This window comes from Sorex araneus, chromosome 6 (assembly GCF_027595985.1).
Source record: "Sorex araneus isolate mSorAra2 chromosome 6, mSorAra2.pri, whole genome shotgun sequence".
Classification (NCBI taxonomy): domain Eukaryota; kingdom Metazoa; phylum Chordata; class Mammalia; order Eulipotyphla; family Soricidae; genus Sorex; species Sorex araneus.
In genome coordinates, this window is record NC_073307.1 from 105,072,665 (window position 1) to 105,095,175 (window position 22,511).

At 36.4% G+C, this 22,511-nt stretch overlaps 3 protein-coding genes across 3 annotated transcripts; 1 reads left to right on the plus strand and 2 right to left on the minus strand.

Moving 5' to 3' along the window:
- Positions 1-5,998: 5,998 nt before the first annotated feature.
- On the minus strand, positions 5,999-6,943 carry LOC101558454 (olfactory receptor 51I1). The gene has a single exon (XM_004618250.2). The coding sequence runs from the start codon at positions 6,941-6,943 to the stop codon at positions 5,999-6,001; it is 945 nt and encodes a 314-aa protein (XP_004618307.2).
- Positions 6,944-12,760: 5,817 nt separating this feature from the next.
- Positions 12,761-13,253, minus strand: LOC129405817 (60S ribosomal protein L23a-like). Its single transcript, XM_055143390.1, has one exon. It carries the CDS (start codon positions 13,244-13,246, stop codon positions 12,776-12,778), a length of 471 nt encoding a protein of 156 aa, XP_054999365.1. The 5' UTR covers positions 13,247-13,253; the 3' UTR covers positions 12,761-12,775.
- Positions 13,254-20,636: 7,383 nt separating this feature from the next.
- On the plus strand, positions 20,637-21,575 carry LOC101558721 (olfactory receptor 51I2). The gene has a single exon (XM_004618251.2). The coding sequence runs from the start codon at positions 20,637-20,639 to the stop codon at positions 21,573-21,575; it is 939 nt and encodes a 312-aa protein (XP_004618308.2).
- Positions 21,576-22,511: the final 936 nt, after the last annotated feature.

A 22,511-nucleotide genomic window follows, 5' to 3' on the forward strand; every position in this document is an offset into this window, starting at 1 on the left:
GTTACCACAGCAAAAAAGCAGCCTTCACCTGCTGGTTGAAAAGAAAAATCGTTATTCCTCACCAAGAATAAGTTCTGTCTTAACAGCCCACCTTTAAAAGTTGAAATCTTGAGCAAGGCAACAGTCATTCCCAGTTTCCTATGTACTCATTACTAAAATAGGGCTAAAACACATCTGCTTGAGTTTTCTTTAAATAAATAAGCTATTGCATGACATGTGAAACACTAAATAAATATGATGAACTATTTTATCGTTAGAAAGAAACTAAAACTTGGAATGATAGACTACCCTAGATTTTGGCTGAGATCAAAGTACTCATTTTGTAGTGAAACTTCCACTTCATTATGAAAATGAGAATAAAATTCAGTTGGATCTAGGATTGAATAATAACTGAACTTTAATCATTTACACCTCAATAAAAATTAAGGTTTTTTTAAAACAAAAAAAATAACTGAACTTTAAGAAAGAACTGAATAATAAGAAAAAACATTATTGATCAAAGTACCAAATTATATCAAATATGCATAGACATGTACAGAAATATAAAGAAAGGAAGAAAATTAGAGAACAAGGAATAGAATTATAACCAAAATACTTCTTGTACACATTCTAAAAAATAGAAATAGATTCAAATTCACCTGGTAAAGCTTTGCGAAGTGAGTTAAAAGACAGACAGACTGAGCTCACAATGGCTTCAGACAGGAACTAACTGAGACAAGAGGCCAACTTTATGTCTAGGAAAATTCCCAGAGGTCAAGGCCTCTAAGGTCCTATTTGTCTGAGTATGTTGCTGTGTTGATAATGGGGAAAAGAGGGGCATGGTCTCTTACTGTGGGAATGAGTAAGAGGAAAATAAGAACTTCCAGTGATGATTCTCTTTTTCTCTTTAGAAAGAAAGCAATTTCAGCTAGAAGTTTGTGATGAGGTGGAAGTTGGAATTATAAGTTAAGGTAAATGGAAAAACTCTTTCCTGCTTTCTCCATTGTACCCATTCCCTGTATGCCTCAATTATCTGTCCTCAAAATTGAAACACTTAAGTTAGAATCCAATGCCTTCCAGTATTCATTTAAAAATCCTTACAGCAGACAAAGCCTAAAGTTTAAAACCCAACAAATTTTAGAGCTCAGAGATCATAAAATAGTTTAGAGTCCAGATTCAGTACCATAATTTAAAGAAAATGATCATGGTTGCCTGTATTCATATGTCACTACTGTTTTGTAGACAATCCACTCTTATAAAATCCACCAAGATCAGAGTCTTCTACAAGAGAGCCTTAGCAAGGTAACCAAAAGACTACGGGATTAAAATTAACTAAAAAACTAGGTTTGAGTCCTAGTTTTAACATCTACTGGCTTCATTATTTTAAAAGATTTGCATTGCTTTAATTTAAAGTAAATTCATTTATAAGAAGAATATACCTGTTTTCAGGGGCTTAAAAAATCAAATAAAAATATGTGACATTTTTAGTGTGATTGCATCACACAATATAATCATTCTTGTCATAAGTTCTCAGAAGATCTCAATTTCATACCACCCAAAAAGATTATTTGTTCAAGTATCTGTTTTTCCTATTATAAATTTTACTGTATGTCTTCCTTATTTAATTTTAAGTGGAGTAAAATTATATTGAGGTGAAATAAGTGACAGAAAGCTTTCTGCTTTTTCTGTCAAGTGATTGCATCGGTGGTGGAAGGTGAGGGGAAGAAATAATAGATAGATATAGATAAAAATTATACTTTCTTGTGTGGTTCTTTGATGTATATACAAAGTACACTGAGAACTTATCCTTTTCCATTTTATAGGGTTAATTAGGTCAAGATTGGTGAGTTGTGAATCAGAAGATGGATTCTGAAAGATACAGACAACCTAATAAATAAAATCCTAAAGTTGTGGTGAAAGAAATTAAGAAAATGATGCCTGAATTTGGACACAAGTTTCTAGTGAGGAGAGACTAATACTGAGAAATTATAGAGCAAAGTGAATCTAGCAATAAATATGACAAAATAATAAGATATAAGCATTGGCCCAAAACCAGTTCACTCATTCATTAATTCTTCAGTCATGCATTTAATTGATATATTCTGTGTATCAAACACTCTGCTAAGTGTCGTATCCTTAGTTTTTATTAGCATTGTCTCTCTTTAAATTCTTAAAAAGTCCTTTTTTAAGCACATGAAAAAATGCTCTACATGACTAATGATCAGGGAGATACAAATTAAAACAACAATGAGATATCATCTCACACCATAAAGACTGGCACTCATCAAAAAGAACAAGAACAACCAGTGCTGGTACAGATATGGGAAGAAAGGGACTCTCTTTCATTGTTGGTAGGAATGCTAAATGGTCCGGCCTTTCTGGAAAACAATATGGGCATTCTTAAAAAACTAGAAATTGAGCTTCCATATAACCCAGCAATACCACCTCTGGGAATATATGCAAAGGATACAATAAAAGCATAGTACATTACCATGTATCATGGTCACCGTTTATTTTGAGGTGCAGAAGCTTCTTAATTTTTATCTTTGCTTCCACTTGCTTTGTCAGTGGTGGTTCATCCTTGAAGACGCCTTTAGCTTCACTGCCATGGAGGTTTCCGTCTATATTTTCTTCCACGTACCTCATGGATTCAGGTGCTCTGGGGGCCAAAAACACACTGCAGAAAAGACATCTGCACTTCTATGTTCATTGCAGCACTATTCACACTAGCCAGAATCTTAAAACAACCCAAGTTCCCAAGTACAAGCAATTAGATAGAGAAACTTTGGTACCTGTGCTTTCTGTGCCATTAATGAACCTAGTGGAAATTCTAGGCCTCCTTTCCTAACACTTGTTCAGCATCAGAAACTTACCAAGGAAAGGATCGGCAGCTTGGCTTCATGCATATGATGAAGTGCTCAAATGTTCAAGATATAAATATCTATTGGTTCTTATTGATAGCTTCAGTAGATGGGCAGAAGCTTTTCCCATCTGTACTGAAAAAGCCAGAATGGTGGTTTGATGTTTCTATGTTCATTAGAAAACTCCGTACACAGATTTTTATTTTCTATCAACTATGGGTGAGGCAGTTATTCCTTTCCTTCCAGTATTTTATGAATAGAAATGGGTATGGCATTATGTTGATTTGGTTTCTGTTGTTTTAACTCTTATGTTTTCTAAGACAGCAAACTACTCTGTCCTTACTAAGTCATAAAGGACCTTCTACTCTGCCAGGGTCTAATCATTTCAAAGTACCATCCATCAGTCTAATTGATCTGATCTTTTCTGTCAGATAAAATCAGACCCTAAGGAGATTGGACCCCTCCCCATGAAGGAAATTCTCCGAATTCCTTCGGACCTCTCCCTCAATCTGATTAACTTTAGTGATTCAGCCCAAAGAAGACCATCACCACTCCCAACCTCCCTGGTAACCTACTTAGCAGCGGACTTTTACCTGGGAAGAAGCCCCACGTGGGAGCAGGTTGGAGAAACTTTATAAAAGCCACCCTGAACAAAGGAAAGGTGCACATATGCTGCCCGAGACCTTGTGCTGCTTGCACCCACGTGGTCAAGCATGTGTGGCTCCTGAGCACATGCGTCACCATCATCTCCCCTCTCGAGATGTGTACTTTCGTGCTTTCGTGTCCAATGCTGGGATGTGTCTATGGGCTCTCTCTGCCCTTGGAGAAGGCCATTTTCTCTCTTGAGTGCATCTCTCTCTCTCTCTCTCTCTCTCTCTCTCTCTCTCTCTCTCTCTCTCTCTCCTCTGCATCTTAAAAAAAAACTTCCAAATAAAATCTACTTTAAGAAAAACTATGGTACATATACATATAATAGAATACGATGCAGTTACCATGAAAAATAAAATCATGAAATTAAATCATGAAATTATATCATGAAAATAAAATCATGAATTTTTTATATGAATTTTATATGAATTTTTATATGAATTTTTTATATGAAACTTATAAATAAATGTATGTGGAAATGCTGAGGAAAACAAATTAGAAGGAGAGGGACAGATATAATGATTGCACTCATTTGTGGGCTATTTAAAAAAAAACATAGTAAGAGATTAATACCTAAGGACAGTAGAAACTAGGGCCAAGAGGACTCGTCCATGCTTGGGAGTGTGCCACAAGTCATGTGTGGCAGTGGGCAGGCAGTTTAGGATAAAGAAGGAACCATTATGATTATGATATTTGGAAATGATCACTCTGGTAAATAACTGAGTGCTGAAAAGAGATAGAGGTACGAACCTGATAACTTCTTAGTACCTGTATTCAAAGCATAATGCCCAAAAGTAAAGAGAAAGAGAGAGAGAAAGAAAGTTCTTACCATAGAGGCAGTCTTGGGTGGAGGGGAGTGACGGGAGGGACATGGTGGTGGGAAATGTGCACTGGTGAAGAGATGAGTGTTGGAGCATTGAATGATTCAAACCCAATCATGAAAAACATTGTAACTGCATATATCACTGTCATTCAATGAAAAAAAATTTAACAAAAAAAATGTGGTTCAAGTTCAGTAGGTCTTATGTGGGGCTTAAGATTTGGAGTGATAGCACAGCGGTTGGGCATTCGCCTTTCATGCGTCAGACCAGAGTTCGATTCCTCTGCCCCTCTCGGAGAGCCCAGCAAGCTACCAAGAGTATCGAGCCCGCGTGGCAGAGCCTGGCAAGCTACCTGTGCGTATTGGATATGCCAAAAACAGTAACAATAAGTCTCTCGAACAAATTGATGAGCAACGGGATGGCAGTGACAGTGACAGCGATGGTACATCCACACAATGAAATACTATGCAGCTGTTAGGGAAAATGAAATAATGAAATCCGCTTAGACACGGATTGACATGAAGAGTATCATACTGTGTGAAATGAGTCACAAGGAAAGGGATGAGCAGAATGATTTCACTGATTTGCAGGATTTTTTTTAAACATAGTATAAGAATAATACTCAAAGACTGATCCATGGTAGGAAATTTGCCATAAAGGAGGATGGGAAGTGCAATTGGAGAGAGGAGTTGCCACTATGTCAGTGATAGTTAGAAATGATCACTTTGGACAAGAACTAAGCGCTGAATGGAGGTAAACTGACATAAATTATACCCTTTCAGTAGCAGTATTGCAAATCACAGTGCCTGAAAAGAGAGTGTGTGTGTAAGAGAGAGAAACGGAGGGAGGGAGAGAAGTGTTTGCCATAGAGGCAAGCTGTGGGGACTACGGATTTGGAATGGAGGAAAATGGGACATTGGTGGCATGAAATATACACTGGTAAGAGGATTGGTGTTGGAAAATTCTATGACTGAAACTCAATTGTAAACAACTTTGTAACTCTGTATCTCACAGTCAATTCAATTTTTACAAGGAAAAAAAAAGATTGTGTTTCTAAGTCTAGAACACACTTGGGATAGAGAGATCCTAAATGTTGTTAACTTAATATTTTTTATCTAATGGTAAGTTAAATCAAAATCATCATCTTATTCCCTTTTTCTTAAAGACTTGTTCAAAGTACTTTAGTTCCTCTTATATTTTACATGCTACTACACATATACATTAAAAGTCTATGAGAATCTTACAAAACAAATAGAATCTCTTGAAGAAGCACCAACATTCATCCCACAGACTTTTATTTATTTTTAATGTTTATGTTATTTTCCTCACTCTGAGGGATAGTATATTTATTTGTGTTCAAAACTATTTTGTACTTGAACTTCTGTTGTTTTTTATATATGTGACAATGCTTTTCAATATAACTTTTGCTCTTTTTAAAATAGTTTTCATTGATAATCTTATCTCACTGTTTATGAATGTCTTACAATAATAACATTCTCAGCCACCAGTATACAAGTTTCACACAAAATTCAATATATATTTATGTCATTTTATTGAATAAGATACCCCTTTATTAGTTCCATAGCAACTATCAGATTGTGGGCTCCTCCTCCTGTTTGTAGATTCTAAAAATTGATAAGCATATCTCAGTCTTAATACAGAGGACTTCTCTCAGCTTCAGCCATCTTCTCAACTCTGGGATTTATTAAAGACCTTGAGGATCCCTTTGCGTATCTCTTTAGTCTTCACACTATAGATGATGGGGTTGAGCATGGGGGGTACAAATAGGTAAACATTGGACATCATGACATGAACAACAGGTGGAGCACTTTTCCAGAAGCGGTGGATCATGGAAACAGCAATGATAGGTACATAAAAGGCCAGTACTGCACAGATATGTGACATGCAGGTGTTGAGTGCCTTAAGTCGCTGTTCCCGGGATGCAATGGCTAGCACAGCTCTCAGGATCAATGCATAGGAAAGCAAGATGAACAATGAGTCTACACCATATGTAAAAATGACCACAAAGAGTCCATAGATGTTGTTAACATGAATGTCTCCACATGCAACTTTCATGAGATCTGGATGGAGGCAATATGAGTGATGCAAAACATTGCCCTTGCAGAAAGGCAGTCTCTTCACCAGAAAGGGGAAAGGAAAGAGAGTGGTAAAACTCTTGGCAAGGATGCCCAAGCCCATACCCAAGATGCGACTGTTGGTAAGTACAGTTGCATAGTGCAGTGGATCACAAATAGCTACAAAACGGTCGAAACTCATGGCCAGTAAAATGCCTGACTCCATGAAAGAGAAAGTGTGGATGAAGAACATCTGAACCAAGCAGGCATCAAAGCCAATGTGACGGTAGTCGAAGCAGAAGGTAGCAAGTACAGTGGGAAGTGTAGAGAGGGACACTCCCAAATCATTGAGAGAAAGCATAGAGAGGAAGTAGTACATGGGTTGGTGCAGAGCAGGCTCCCGAATCACCAGAACGAGGATGCTGAGGTTGCCTAAGATGGAGATCAGGTAGAGGATGCAGAAAACCAGAGCAACCCAGCCTTGACCTGTCTGCATCCCAGGAATGCCTGTCAACTGGAGTGTGGCTGGCTGGAAGGGGGTACCATTGAAGCCCAACATGGCAGGCAGGTGGGTGAATACAGATGGGGGATGAGATCAAGAGGGCGTGTTGGGGGAGTTCTTCACTTTCTTTCAAACATCCTGTCTCCAACACAAAAGGCCAGAGATTGAACGTGTTTATCCATGTTTCTGCTTCCTCCATTAGACTATGAGCATTTTGTGGTTAACAATTTCAGGTCTACTCATTTCTGGGTCACTAATTTCTACTTCCCTATCTTGAACTTACAGAAACCCCATAAAGGTGTGATAATTATTGGAGTAATTATACATGATAAGGGAAAAAGATAAAATAGAAGACAACATAACCAAATCTTCCTAATTCTTACCTTAAGCTACAGTATGCCTTCACTTTCTTGCCATAAACTATAGCCTGTATTCTGGAAATTTGGAGAAAAAGCAGAAAAATCAGATAAACATGGAAAAAGAAACTGCAATCAAGACATTAGAAATCCTTTCATTGCACAAATAAAACATTTAAATCTGTCAAATAACAGTTTTAATAAACTTTTTTTCAGACTTCACCTTGATTTCCCAATTCTGTAAAGACCTCTGAATTTATTATCATCCCATTTATTATACTATGAAACACTAAATTCCATTTATTTCATTTAGACCATATATTTATGCTTCCAAGTTTCCCTATATTCTTATACTTTTATCTTAGTCTCAATATTTATTCAATTTTTAAACTGGCCTACTTGTCTATTTATCATGCTCTTTGATAAAAGATATTATTGCTTCATTTTTATCTTAACCTACTCTCCCAGAAGACTGTAATATTCATTTACTCATTGCTTTTCCTTCATGCTACATCATCCTTCAATGAGGTCTATAATGAAAATGAGTATACAGCTGAATGAAATCAAAGAAGCAAGCATTTAGTAGCAACAAACAAGTACAGCTAATAAATTATCATATTAGGATAAGGTAATTTAAAATTATCATAACATAATATTAAATTTATTCTCAACTTTACTCTTACCTGCTGGTTCTGAGAAAAAATAGTTTTTCTTCTTGAAGACCCAACTTTATCATTCCACTTTATTCAAACTTTTTTATAGAACTCTTTTTTATTTTTTTGCAAAACTAAATTGTCATAAAATATATATACATAACTTATTCTCTCTAGTTACCACTCTTTTTTTCTGAATTCTGTATAAAATTTCCTTAAAAATATTGTAGATGACAAGAAAATAAGCTTCTTTATATAGAGGTTTCTTTAATTCAATTTTCAGATCCTGAATGCCAAGGATTTAATCTTTTTAACAACACCAACCAACTTAGATATTCCATATTCTCCCAAGTAAAACTAACAAAACTAATTTCTCTATGTTCATCAGTACCTGTTTGTCACCAAAACTAATGAAAACATTTATCTCCTAATCTATTTGGCTTTCTGGTTAGAGTTAATACAGTTGTCAATTTGTTGTTTTATGAAAGATTTCTACCCATTTCTATCATTTCTACCCATTTTCCCTCCTACCTTAGAATCTCATCCTTTGCCTTATCTTGTAAATCATCTTTCTCAGTTTTTGTTCTTGAGCATCATTAGACTTATTCTAAAAAAAGTCAGCAATAGTCATAAAAGTACAAGTTGGAAAATGTCATAGATGATTTCTCAGTTGTTATCCACAATATCTTTGAAACTTTACTTCAATTTAAAAATAAAAATTCCATTTGGAATTTGGGAACAAATACTCCCTTACTCCTGTGATTTTTTTTCTTGGACTCTTCATTCTCTAATTTTGTTAGCAAATACATGAAATTATATGGTTATAAGGAGCTTGGCTAAATCCCAGATATCAGTCATACTCTGAAAATATATGGGCTGTAGAAAGACCTAGTCTAATTCATTTGTATTCTTTCCTTTCAAACTTAGAAAACAAAGAAACCCCACAATCAATAAATTTTTATTCCTTTACTTTCCCTATAACTTCTTTTTTAAGACCCCATTCTCACTAGTAGTTTATTTTTATATTGGCCTACTTGTCTCTTTGTCACTTTTTTCACAATCCTGCATAATCCCAACCCAGATTTAAATTCAATATATCCAATAATTTTTAAATTCAGCCTGCTCAAATCCACATTTGGAAAAATAATTTTATCCCATGATAATTCTACGTATTAAAGAAATAAAGTCTCTAGCACTAATAGATAATAACAATTCTTATAAAATTGATATACAATTTTATACTAATTGATATACAATTTTAGTTAATCTAGAAAGATATATTTCACCTATGCTCTAGGTTTTCCTGTTGAGAAAGTAACCTAAAATACTTCTTCCTTAAGAAGAACATGCTTGGTCACTATTCTACAATTATTCCTCTTTATTTAACTACGAAGGTATCAGTTAAGGATTCCAAAATATGACTAATTTAGGACACATACAATGCACTTCTTTCATTCATTTTTCTGTGTTTACTCACATGGTCACAAAAGGTCAGAAAATATACACTTTATACTCTTATTCGATTACTGTTCTCAGATGGTTCTACCTCACAACACACAGACAGAAAATATCATATACTCCTTATTCATGCATTACATTACCCACAATCAAAGAGTTTAGGGAGACTTATCATTGTCATTGGTATAGTACAATATATTTCAAACATTCTACATAATTAGACCTTCCTAGCCATATGTTTATAAATACACATGAACACATATAAACATAGACACAATCAAATATGTACAAAAATGCCACAAAAGTATCAGAACAACAGACCCAAAATAATTTCATTCCAACTGTAATTCCACAATACACACAATACTGAAAATTCAATTAGAGTTCAGGATCACATTGTCAAGTCATTTGATTCTGTGATTTTTTTTCTACTTTCTCATCTAAGAGGTATAAGGAAACAATCATTCAAATTTCAGGATAGGGGAAACATATGGAATACCCTAAAAGAATACAAATTTGATGAACCAATCTCTAATGGTATACCTGTATTAGGGGTCTTATTCAGAAGGGAACTGGGCACCTGGGCTTGTAATCCTAGAATTTCAAAGGGAACAGATTTACCAGTTTATGTTTGGAGCAGAATGTGAGTTAATCTGCCTGAAGCAACAGTAAGAGTGCTAAAACTTAGCACACATTCTAAATAAAAAGCCCTCAAAGTAATAGTACAGTGGATAGGATGCTTGTCTTGCAGACTCCGGTTCGAACCATGACTTCCCATGTGGAACCCCAAGTACTGCCAGGAGTAATTACTGAGCACAGAGCCAGGAGTGACCCCTGCACATCGCTGGGTATGCACCCCCCAAAAAACTAAACAAATTAACAAAGAGCCCAGGTGAATAATCTGAAAGAAGGCCACTCACTGGGTGTCAGAAGTTTCTTTTCCCTGTGGCTAGATATAGTGCGCTATGAGTCCAGCCTGTGACTGGCATCTGTTCACTCTAAGGTGATTCAGTTATTTATAAATATCTCCAAATCCCTAGGCTTTTTTGTTTGTGGGCGGAAATGGGAAAGTAGAAATAGTGGTGAGGCTAGCCTCAAAGCATAATGAGTTGGCCCATAGGAGAATTGCTCCCAGAAGAATACCAACTTTTGCCCCATCATCTATTATGTCATCATTCATATCTGTTACTATGATTACTTATCCTTGATCAGGAAGTACAAATGCACCTAGTCATAAATACATTGTGTACCCTCAAAACACACATGTAATTTTATACATATTTATTGATTTGTTCATTGTTTATTTCCACTTTAAAATCCATAATCATACAAAAAATTAAAAATATGCCTATAGAACTACCAGATGATCTTTCGCTAATTACATAACTATCCATTATAATCCATATATTCTCACACTTATTATTATGACTAATGTAGATATACTTTTAGGTAAATTCACATAATTTAAGAAACAATATTTTGGATATACCCCACATTATCATTTCCGAAAGTGTTTAAAATGCATACTTACATTTTTATTAACATATCAACAAACATACAACAAATTAATATCTCCATACCTCTTCACAAATTCATATGTGGAATTTATATTGAGTTTTTTACAAATCAATATCAGCATCTATAAAATATATCTCTATTAAAACTCATTTTAGTCCACTATGAGGCCCAAATTATGAAACTATAAAATTAGTTTAATTCAAGTAATGCCAAACAAAAATTAAATTAAATTAAATATTTGAACACTATTTTGTTCCATATATTATTATCAGCACTGATAAACACAGCAAAATAGAACAAAATATAACTATCTATAATGGAATTCACTCAATATGTCAACAAAAATGACTCCAGATATTACCTGAACATGTGCTATAAATGCATTTTGAAGCAATATCAATGCATTTGTCAGAATTTAATTCAATGCACATGTGTGTGGATTTTGTCATTCAAAAAAATCAAAGGGCTTTTCAAATTATTAAGGTTAAATTAAAAACTTGGAATATTGGGGTTAGAGTGAGAGCACAGACAGCGGGTAGGGCATTTGCCTTGCACGCAGCCGACCCGGGTTCGATTCCCAGCATCCCATATGGTCCCCCGAGCACTGCTGGGAGTAATTCCTGAGTGCATGAGCCAGGAATAACCCCTGTGCATTGCCTGGCGTAACCAAAAAAAAAAACTTGAAATATTAAAGGGGATTATACTGACATTACAACTTAGTTTTAAGTTATAACTATAATAAGATTGATAAAATATTAAAAAGAAATATGTATAGATATTAGTAAAACAAGTATAATAAATGAGTCACAACAAAAATTTTCAAAGGGGAACAAGAATAGGACAGAATTTGTTTAAAGACAAAGAACAACACAATTGTTTAAAAACAAAGAGTCAATACAGCACACACACAAAAATGTATCTCTTAGGTTCAAACCTCATAGTAACAAGAAAAATGAAAAATCTGGAGTTTAGACACTTGGCCTTGCACGTAGCTATCCCTGATTTGATCGCCAGCACCACATGGTGGCAAAAGTATGACAAGGTGTTGCCTAACCCCTGCCCCTCTAAACTTACGAATTTAAAATTAAAATAAAGAATTTCTACGTCTGTATACATGGCACAGTGGGTAGGGCATTTGCCATGTATGCAACCAACCTGGGTTTGATCCCAGAGGACCACCAGAAGTAATTTCTCAGAACAGAGCTAGGAGTAAGCCCTGAGGATTACTGGTGTGGACCAAAAACCAAACCTAAACACACAAAAAAAAATCCCAAATTTCTGAGAGGGTCCATTGAAAACAGCTGAGTTATCACCCTTCAGTCAACATTCCACATCCAAGATAAAGCAATATAGAGATAAATCTCACTTTAGTTTGAGTGTAAAGAAAGAAATCTCAAGAATTGCACTTATCAAATTTACATCCAATGAAATTTGAGAGGACCGTGACACAGCAGACTGGTCTCTGCACATTGAAAATATCAAAGTGACCTTTCTACTCTGATAACAGTATTGAAGGGTAGACCATTAATTTCAATAGAGTAAGGCTAACCTATGCAGAAGAACAAATTCTACAAAGAAGATCTAGCTTTGAATTCAGTCATAAGCAACCAAGAAACAAGAGAAAAGATTTTCAATTTCACTTTATATTATATTGTAATGCATTTCATATCATTACACTTTATTATCCAATATCTGATAAATGCATGCATCTGCATTAGCACAGATGGTAGGGTGTTTGCTATGCACTCAGCCGACCCAGGTTCAATTCCTCCGTCCCTCTTGGGAGAGCCCAGCAAGCTCCCAAGAGTATCTAGCCCACATGGCAGAACCTGGCAAGCTACCCATGGCATATTTTCTTTTTATGGTGGAAAAAAACTGTATTTAGGATTAGCCAGCTGGACTGTTTAGATGATCCCAATTTTGTTGGCAACATCCAAGGCGTCATAATCAGGAGCCAGCTGAACATATGCCTTTTTCTCTCCATCAGGCCTAATCAGGGTGTTGACCTTGGCTACATCAATGTCATAGAGCTTCTTCACAGCCTGTTTAATCTGGTGCTTGTTGGCCTTGACATCCACAATGAACACAAGTGTGTTGTTATCTTCTATCTTCTTCATGGCTGACTCAGTAGTGAGAGGAAACTTGATGATGGCATAATGGTCAAGCTTGTTTCTCCTGGGGGCGCTCTTCCGAGGGTATTTGGGTTGCCTTCTCAGCCGCAGGGTCTTGGGTCTTCGGAAGGTGGGTGATGTGCGGATCTTTTTCTTTTTCTGGCTGTGGACGCCTTTCAGCACTGCTTTCTTGGCCTTCAAAGCTTTGGCTTTGGCTTCAACTTTGGGAGGGGCAGGGGCTTCCTTCTTGGCCTTCGGCGCCATCTTCGTAAAAAAAGCCCATGGCATATTTGATATGCCAAAAACAGTAACAAAAACAGTAACAACAAGGCTCACAATGGAGATGTTACTGGTGCCTGCTCAAGCAAATCGATGAAAAATGGGACGACAGTGCTACAGTGCTACACTTTATTAAGCAATACAATTCTTATAAAAATACTGGTGGGACATATGTAATTCTCAGGAAGCCTAGGAGCTCCTCCCAACAGCTCTCGGTCAACTGGGTGGGTGATTCAATGTATGGGCCTGAGGATGTGGTGTTGCTCAGGACTCACAGTTCTGGGGGTAAGTCAGGAAAAAGTCAGCATTTTATTTTTTCTAATAATTGAGCAGTATTCCATCCAAGACATATTTTTAAAAAGAGGAGAAGTAAAGAAGGGGGAGTAAGTTCTGTGAATAATATAGTAAAGTATTTCATACAATTCAGTTTCACAATCCAGAAGAGGAAAATTGGAGGCAGCATGGCTTCTGCCTTTCAACTATATTAAGAATTGATGGTGATCAAAACAGGGTGATACTAGAACAAACATAGATACACAGAGTAATTTAATATAATTGACACCTCACATATATGATCAGCTAATTTATACAAAGAAGTCAAGACATTAAAATGGATAAAAGAATATTTTATGCTGGGGAAGAAGAATGAATGAATGAATGAATGAATGAATGAATGAATGAATGAATGAATGAAGAAAGAAAAGAAAAAAGAAAAGGAAGGGAGGTAGGATGGAAAGAAGAAAGGAAGGACTGGATCACTATCTCATGTACTAAATTTAACATGTATCACTAGCTCAAAATGGATTACATACTTTATGTTTGACCGTAATTTGTAAAATGCACTAAAATTAATGATATTAATTTTGTGTGATATCTTCAGGAATTCTTCTCCAATAACAAAGCTAGTAATTGTGAAAATAATCAAAAGCAATTCTGTCACATCAAAAGTAAAAGAAACAAGTATTAAAACAAAAGATATCCTATCACATGGAAAATGCATTCTGTACACCTGTCAAAGAGCTAATATCCAAAATATATAAAATTTAACAACAAAAATCAATTACCCATCAAAAAATAAAGAAGAGCTGAATAGACATTTCAGCAAGGAGAGCTATAGATGATAAAGGACATGGAAAAATATTTATCAGTACTGATCATCATATAGATGCAAAGCAAATGTTAAAGAAATATCACCTAATATCTATACAGTGACTTATATAATGACCTACATAATGAAAGATCAGAAACAAATGTTGATAGAATTATGGAGAGATAAGAATCCTCATATACTATTGATGGGAATGTATGTTTTCCAGATTCTACTGGAAAACAGTATTAGTATAGAATGAGAATGATCTCTAAAAATTAAAATATCACTATTATGTCATTTAGCAACTCCTCTTGTAGGTATCTAAATAAAAAAAAGCAAAAACACTAATTTTAAAGGATATATATCATTGCAGTGTTTCATGATTTTTTTAAACAATAGCCATGTTTAGGAATAACACAAGTGCCAATGATAAATGAGTGTATCAAAAGATGTAATATACACAATAAAATAACATCCATTATAAAATAAAACACCTTTCCTTTCATTACACTATAAATTAAACTTAAGGGGCCATGCTATGTGAAATAAGTCAGAAGGAGAGAGTGAAAGAACAGGTGATTTCACTCGTGGCTGGGATATAGAAAAGGAGAGCAAAGAAATAAAGTCAAATGAAAGTAAACCCTTAGACTGTCACTGTAGAGCTGAGTTTATCAATCAGGGGTGGGGAGAGGGGGCTGAAATAATTGAGGGATTCAATGGACTTCGTGGAGTAATACTGACACTTTTAGAGGTAGGCAAAATATCTTGCAAACTTTTGTGTCCAGACCTGTGTAACATATGTCTTTTATATATTTTATTTTATATATATATATATATTAACCTACTCCACCCAGACCCCCCATTTTCCAGTAACTTGGCAGCCACACCCACAATCTACCCCCGGAGCCATGTAATCCCATCAATGGCCAAGATCCAGAGACTATGAAACAATAATAATAATTTTATTAGATACTATTGTAAAGCTATACCAACATATTGCATAATTCTGAAATCTCTCTGTTAATGATATATTTTTGTACCTATGCAGAAACTCAAGATAATGACCTGCATTGGGGAGGAACAGGTTTGGCAGATTGCCAAATTATTTTTCTCTAAAGTAGAAGAACACCTGCTGGGGATTTTGTTTTTAGCATACATTAAGCATCCCTGATGAATATTCTCTCCCTGGGGCATAAAATGAATAGCCTATAAAAGCAGTGACCTTGTTTTAATGTCGGCAAATAGAAGGACGTGTTGTTCGATGGGTGTCTCTTCTGTCTGTCTTCCGGTGAGTTCTGAAGTCGTATAATCGTGGGTCCTGCTGTCACAGAAAAAGATTAAATTGCAACTGGGTTAGAGTAGGGGTAAACTAGATGAAAATATCAGATAGCATTTTTCAGAATAAAATGAACAATGGGGAAAATCTCTGGCTTGCATTTTTTGCTGTAACACTGTGTCTATTATTAATCCTGAGAAATTCACTGCACTTCTCTAGATGGCTCATTTTCCAGAGTCAGAATCAGGACACAGAAATGTTTCAAGACCCAAGAGCAAAACAATCACAATCTATTGCATAACTCAAATGTATTGTTAAGCTATAAAAAAATGGTCTAACTTTTTCGCATGAATTGTGAAATAGATATATAAAAGTCTCCAGAGATTAAAAAAAAAGTCAGGAAAACAGAACGAGGTTAAAAATTATTCATTATTTTCTTTTTTACCACACCTGGTAAAGCTCAGGGCTTACTCCTGACTCTATATTCAGGAATAACTCTGGTGTGACTCTGGGAACCATACGGTATGTCAAGAATGGAATCCAGGTTGGCTATGTGCAAGATAAGCACCATACCTGCTGTGCTATCTCTCCAGCTTTTCAGGAATCATTTTTACTGGTACTCAGGTGACCATATGCAATGCCACAGATTAAAGCAGGGTCAGCAGCTTGCATGGTAATCACCTTACCCCTGTACTTTCTCTCTGGTCCTTAAAAAGTATGTTCTCTCCCTTTCTCTATATATATTTACATGTACCACATACTATTTATAAATAAAAATTCCATAAATACCCTCTCAATATAAACTATGTATAATCTCTATATCAATCTATATATAATATATCTCTCAATCTATCCCCAACCCCATATCAAGCTAATTTCTGTCTTCATTCAGCACCTTAGAAAGTCCTCATGAGGGGCTGGAGCAATAGCACAGCGGGTAGGGCGCTTGCCTTGCACGCGGCCAACCCAGGCTGACCCAGGTTCGAATCCCAGCATCCCATATGGTCCCCTGAGCACCGCCAGGGGTAATTCCTGAGTGTAGAACCAGGAGTAACCCCTGTGCATTGCTGGGTGTGACCCAAAAAAAAAAGCAAAAAAAAAAAAAAAAAAGAAAGTCCTCATGAGTATATCTTGCTTATCTAGAAACTGAAGTTTTGTAACTGCACTGTAGCACTTTGCTAATTGATTTGCTTGAGCAGATCAATGTAACGTCTCCATTGTGAGACTTGTTGCTACTGTTTTTGGCACCTTGTCAAGCTCTGCTGTACGGGCAGGATACTCTTGGCAGTTTGCCAGGCTCTTCTAGAGGGACAGAGGTATCGAATCCGGTTGGCCACATGCAAGGCAAATGCCCTACCCACTATGCTATTGTTCCAACCCAAGTTTTGTAACTATCAAGCAAATACACACCATATGACAAATAAGTATTGATTTTCTCTAACTACATTATCTTTTATGTGCATTTAAGATTCAGAAACATTTTTTGGCTTTTTGTGCCACACCTGGAGATGCTCAGGGGTTACTCCTGGCTCTGCACTAAGGAATCACTCCTGGCGGTGCTTGGGGTACCATATGGGATGCCAGGGATAGAACTCAGATCAGCTGTGTGCAAGGCAAATGCCCTACCTGCTGTACTATTGCCCCAGGCCCCATTAAAATTCAACAACTTCTTAATATGATAAACAATGAATTATTGAATTATTGGATTATTTCCTGGAAAGGGTTTGATAACCTTTTTTTAAAAATAATATATAGTTTTGACTCTCATTTGCATAATCTTGCTTTAATTGAAGCCTATTTTCTTCACAATTGTTTCTGTTCTCTTCTGTTACTATTGTTGCTATTGTTTCATATTACCTTCTATAACCCTCTAAATAAAGAAGGGGACATAGACATGCGCAAACTGAGTTCTAAAACCAGTCAGGATGCAATGAATAACACAAAAAAGTGATCATTGACTTTTTGGAAACTACCAGAATATATGAATTATATCCAGGACTTTTTTATGTTTAAATCTGTAATTAATTACACACCATTTCGTCATTGTTATAGCACTCACATAATAGAGGAGTCCCAGGTCCTCTTCTTCCATTACCATTAAAAAGTTCCACAGATCATATTCTGGATTTGCTCTGTTAGAACTTAGTTGGAGATGGGAGAAGAGGGAAAAGGGGGAGAGTAGTGGAATATATTTCTGGAATGCCTCTCCCAAAGGAAAATATCCTGTAAGCCTAAAGTACATCTGCAAGGTAGAAAGCTTTCAAGCCTCTTTATCTTCATATGTCCTGAGAGAAAAACATGGGAAGGTTTCAAAAATATTTTAATAATATACAGGATATCTTCACATTTATCCAAGTTGTAGTAAAATGCAAGATTTCATCTTATAGCATCTTATGAGTAGTATTAAATTGTGTATATGTACCATAATTTCTTTACCTACTCACTTGTTGCTGGGTATATTAATTCTTTCTCTATAGCTTGGTTATTGTAAATTTTGCTGCAGTGGACATAGGTTTGAATATCTTTTGTGTTTTAAAAGGTTTTTCTTTCATTAAGGCTCTGTGATTTACAAAGCTTTTTATAATAAGATGATTTCAGGTGTACAATGTTGTAACAAACACCAATCCCACCACCAGTGTCCCCAGATTTCCTAATATCGCCAAGCCTGCTTCCTTGACAGGCATATAACAAATTCATTTTACATTGCTTGATCCAATAAAACTTAAAGAAATGGCAAATAGAAATATTAGGAGATAAATTTACAAAAGTCAGTTTGTAATGATTAATTTATATATAATTTTATCTTATGTAAATAAGGATTCAAATAATAAAACATAGTATACTGGGGGCTGGAGCAATAGTACAGTGGGTAGGGCATTTGCCTTGCATGCGGCTCACCTGGGTTCAATTCCCAGCATCCCACGTGGTCTCCCAAGCACTGCCAGGAGTAATTCCTGAGTGCATGAGCCAGGAGTAACCCCTGTGCATCGCCAGGTGTGACCCAAAAAGCAAATGTGTGTGTATATATATATATATGTATATACATACATATATATACATATATGGGTGGTGATCAGTTGCATTCAATCTTATCTCCATTCTTCTCCTGATTCTCCTTGATCCTCTTTTATTCTCCTTCTCCCAATTCTCCTGGATCCTCCTTCCTCTTCCCCACTCTCTTACAGCTTTAGTTATATGCCCAAATCATGAGGGGTTGGGGTAGCCATTCACTGTCACTGTTATCCCGTTGCTCATCGATTTGTTTGAGCAGGCACCAGTAACGTCTCTCATTGAGAGACTTATTGTTACTGTTTTTGGCATATCCAATACGCATGGGTAGCTTGCCAGGCTCTGCCATGCAGGCTCCATACTCTCAGTAGCTTGCCCCGAGAGGGGCGGAGGAATCGAACACGGGTTGGCCACGTGAAAGGTGAAAGCCCAACCGCTGTGCTAATCAACAAATGTTAAGTCCTTCCCTCAGGGGAAGCTTCTCCTAGGACAAATTTTCATCCACAAAATGACCCACCTAAGGGCAAAATATCATCTAGGGGTGTATTCCTCCTTTATTTAGTCCAATAGCCATTTAAACATTTATCTTAATTCTACTTCTTAATAATATTTGCTTGCAGAGCCTGGCAAGCTACCCGTGGCGTATTCGATATACCAAAAACAGTAGCGATTGGTTTCATTCCCCTGACCCTGAAAGAGCCTCTAATTGTTGGGAAATATGAGTAAGGAGAGATTGTTAAAACCTTAGGGCTGGGAGGAATAGAGATGTTACTGGTGCCCGCTCGAGTAGATCGATGAACAACAGGATGACAGTTCATACAGATATATGTCTCATAGAGAGTTAGCTATGGATTAGCTCTAGGAATGGCATAAGTAATATTTAATTGCTACTTTAAGAAAAACTGAGAAAATGTAATATATGAAGGCAACAATATGTTTCTATGCATGAGTGGTCAGTAATAGTAGACAACTCAGACTATTCAAACATGTAGATGGATGAGCATACGTATTTACATATCAACCTGCCTGTTATACATACATAATTATTGTATATTTGTAATACAATATAGACAAAAGTATGAGCTTGGGGGGACATGGGCTTGTTAAAGAATATTTATTTTTACAACAGTAAAGTGTAGAGAGTCAGAGAGAGGTGTCAGTCTTCTTGTAAGAGTAAAAATGCCATATAGAGTAAGGTGGTTGTGTTGTAAAAAGATGAATAATGAATATTTTGAGGGTACATTTGACTGTGTAAGAGTGTGAAACCTATATTTGTAATGTTATCCCACACGTTGGATATTATTGCATCCATAAAATAAAATATTTGTTTCAGGGCCACTCCTGGCAGTACTCAGGGATCACTCCTGACTTTGTACCCACCCAGAGGTAACTCTTGGTGGTATTTAAGGGATCATATAGGGTGCCAAACCTACCTGCTACACTACCTGTCTGGCCCTGAGATTTCATGTTATATTCCCAAAAGCAGGATCAGCTCTATACCTTCACACAAAATTGGTTTCTATGTTATTTAACTTTATTTGCAACAACTTAGACTATGAAAAGGCAACATCTTTCACATCCGACTGACTCTTCTTCACTCGGACAAAAAAATGATAATTCATACTAGCTCTAAAAATGGCTTACAATATCAATGATCTGCCTGAATCTAAAAATATTTCAAAATATATATTAAAAACTCTTCCAAAGTCTCATTAAAATTGGAAATAATATACTTTAGATATTTTATCATAATTTATACTTTCAGTATTTTTCAATATTTTTTCTATCATAAACAGGAGAATATTAAAATATGAACAAAGGAAATTTGCCTGACTTCCTCCAAATCCAGTGACTTCATGAATGTTTCAACATCTCACTGTGTAGACATTTTCAGTCTCACTTACTCCCTGGAGAAGTTCTTGCCCTCTAGTAAATGTAATTCTTAGAAGTTTCCAAGCAAGAAAGTTGGGGTCTGAAATTTGCCTGGACTTAGAACGGTCATGGGATTGTTCAACGTCACCCGTCCTGAATCCTTCCTCCTGACTGGTATTCCGGGTCTGGAGAGCTCTCAGTTCTGGTTCGCAGGGCCGCTCTGTGTCATGTATGCTGTGGCTCTCGGAGGCAACACGGTGATCCTTCAGGCTGTGCGAGTGGAGCCCAGCCTCCATGAGCCCATGTACTACTTCCTGTCCATGCTGTCCCTCAGTGATGTGGCCATGTCCATAGCCACACTGCCAACTGTGCTCAGGACTTTCTGCTTCAATGCCCGCAACATTGCTTTTGATGCCTGTCTTGTACAGATGTTTCTTATTCATTCCTTTTCCATGATGGAGTCAGGTATTCTACTGGCCATGAGCTTTGACCGCTATGTGGCCATTTGTAATCCCCTGCACTATGCAACTGTGCTCACCAATGGAGTCATCACTGGCATGGGTTTAGCTGTGACAGTCCGGAGCTTCATCACCCTCTTTCCTCTTCCCTTTCTCATTAAGAGGCTGCCTATCTGCAGATCCAATGTTCTTTCCCACTCCTACTGCCTACACCCGGATATGATGAAACTTGCCTGTGCTGATATCACTATCAACAGTATCTATGGATTATTTGTGCTTATCTCAACCTTTGGCATGGACTTGATTTTTATCGTCCTCTCCTATGTGCTCATCCTACGTTCTGTCCTGGCCATTGCTTCTCGTGAGGAACGCCTAAAAGCTCTCAACACCTGTGTCTCACACATCCTAGCTGTACTTGCATTTTATGTGCCAATGATTGGGGTCTCCACAGTGCACCGTTTTGGGAAGAATGCCCCACGCTATATACATGTTCTCATGTCTAATGTGTACCTCTTTGTACCTCCTGTACTCAACCCTCTCATTTACAGCGCCAAAACAAAAGAGATTCGCCGAGCCATTGTCCGCATGTTTCGACGTATCAAAATGTGACTTCCACATTCAGTTTTGAAATCTGGTGATACTGTAACCACAGAATGTCATTTATAAAGTTATTATTATTATCATCTTCATTAGAAATAAGATACATTCCCTAGGGAAAAAGTAAAATAAAATGGAGTAGGAAAGCATAATTAAGACAGATGACCCAACCATTCATCAAATGTCAAAACCATTACTAGAAAAAACAAATATTGAAGGTAGTTAAGTGACTGACAAAGTTTCACAGAGGAAACTTTCTCTAAGCTAGAAATAATTTTCTACCATAATAAATATCATTAATAATCAATAACTTGAGTCCTTAAAAGTGACACATTCTTATTTAAAGACATTTAATTTGCATTGCTCACTTAATCTTTATAACAATCCCATGAGATGTACATAATTAAGTTAATAGTTCAGGTAACATAGAATGGAACAGATATGTATATATACATATACTCCTCAGGTAACAGAAATTTAATACTAGTCTGCTTCAGTGTGTGTTTAAATAACTTGTGTATAAACAACTAAATATTTCCTCTGTCAGGTTTGTACGGATATTAACATTGAAACATTTTTATTCTCAGAAAACATTTCTGTGTGATCCCAGTAAATGACATAATCTTTAGAAATAAGAGTCTTGTATAAGAGAAAATGAACAGGATCCTGGATTTAATTGATCATCAGCCTTAACTTGTTAATGCCACAAAGAAGTCCACTCAACATGAATGAAAAAATTCCTAGACCTTCTGGGCTGTACTAGGACACCACTTAGAGCTGAAGTTAAATAGGAATTTCTCCTTACCCAGAAATGATTCAATAAATGAACAAATAGTAACAGGAGCATAGAGAGTCTAACTTTCATGCTATCTGCAGCAAAGCTATATCCTCAATTGGAAAATATACTATAGTGCGTTTCAACAAAACACATTTATTAAAGTGTTGATT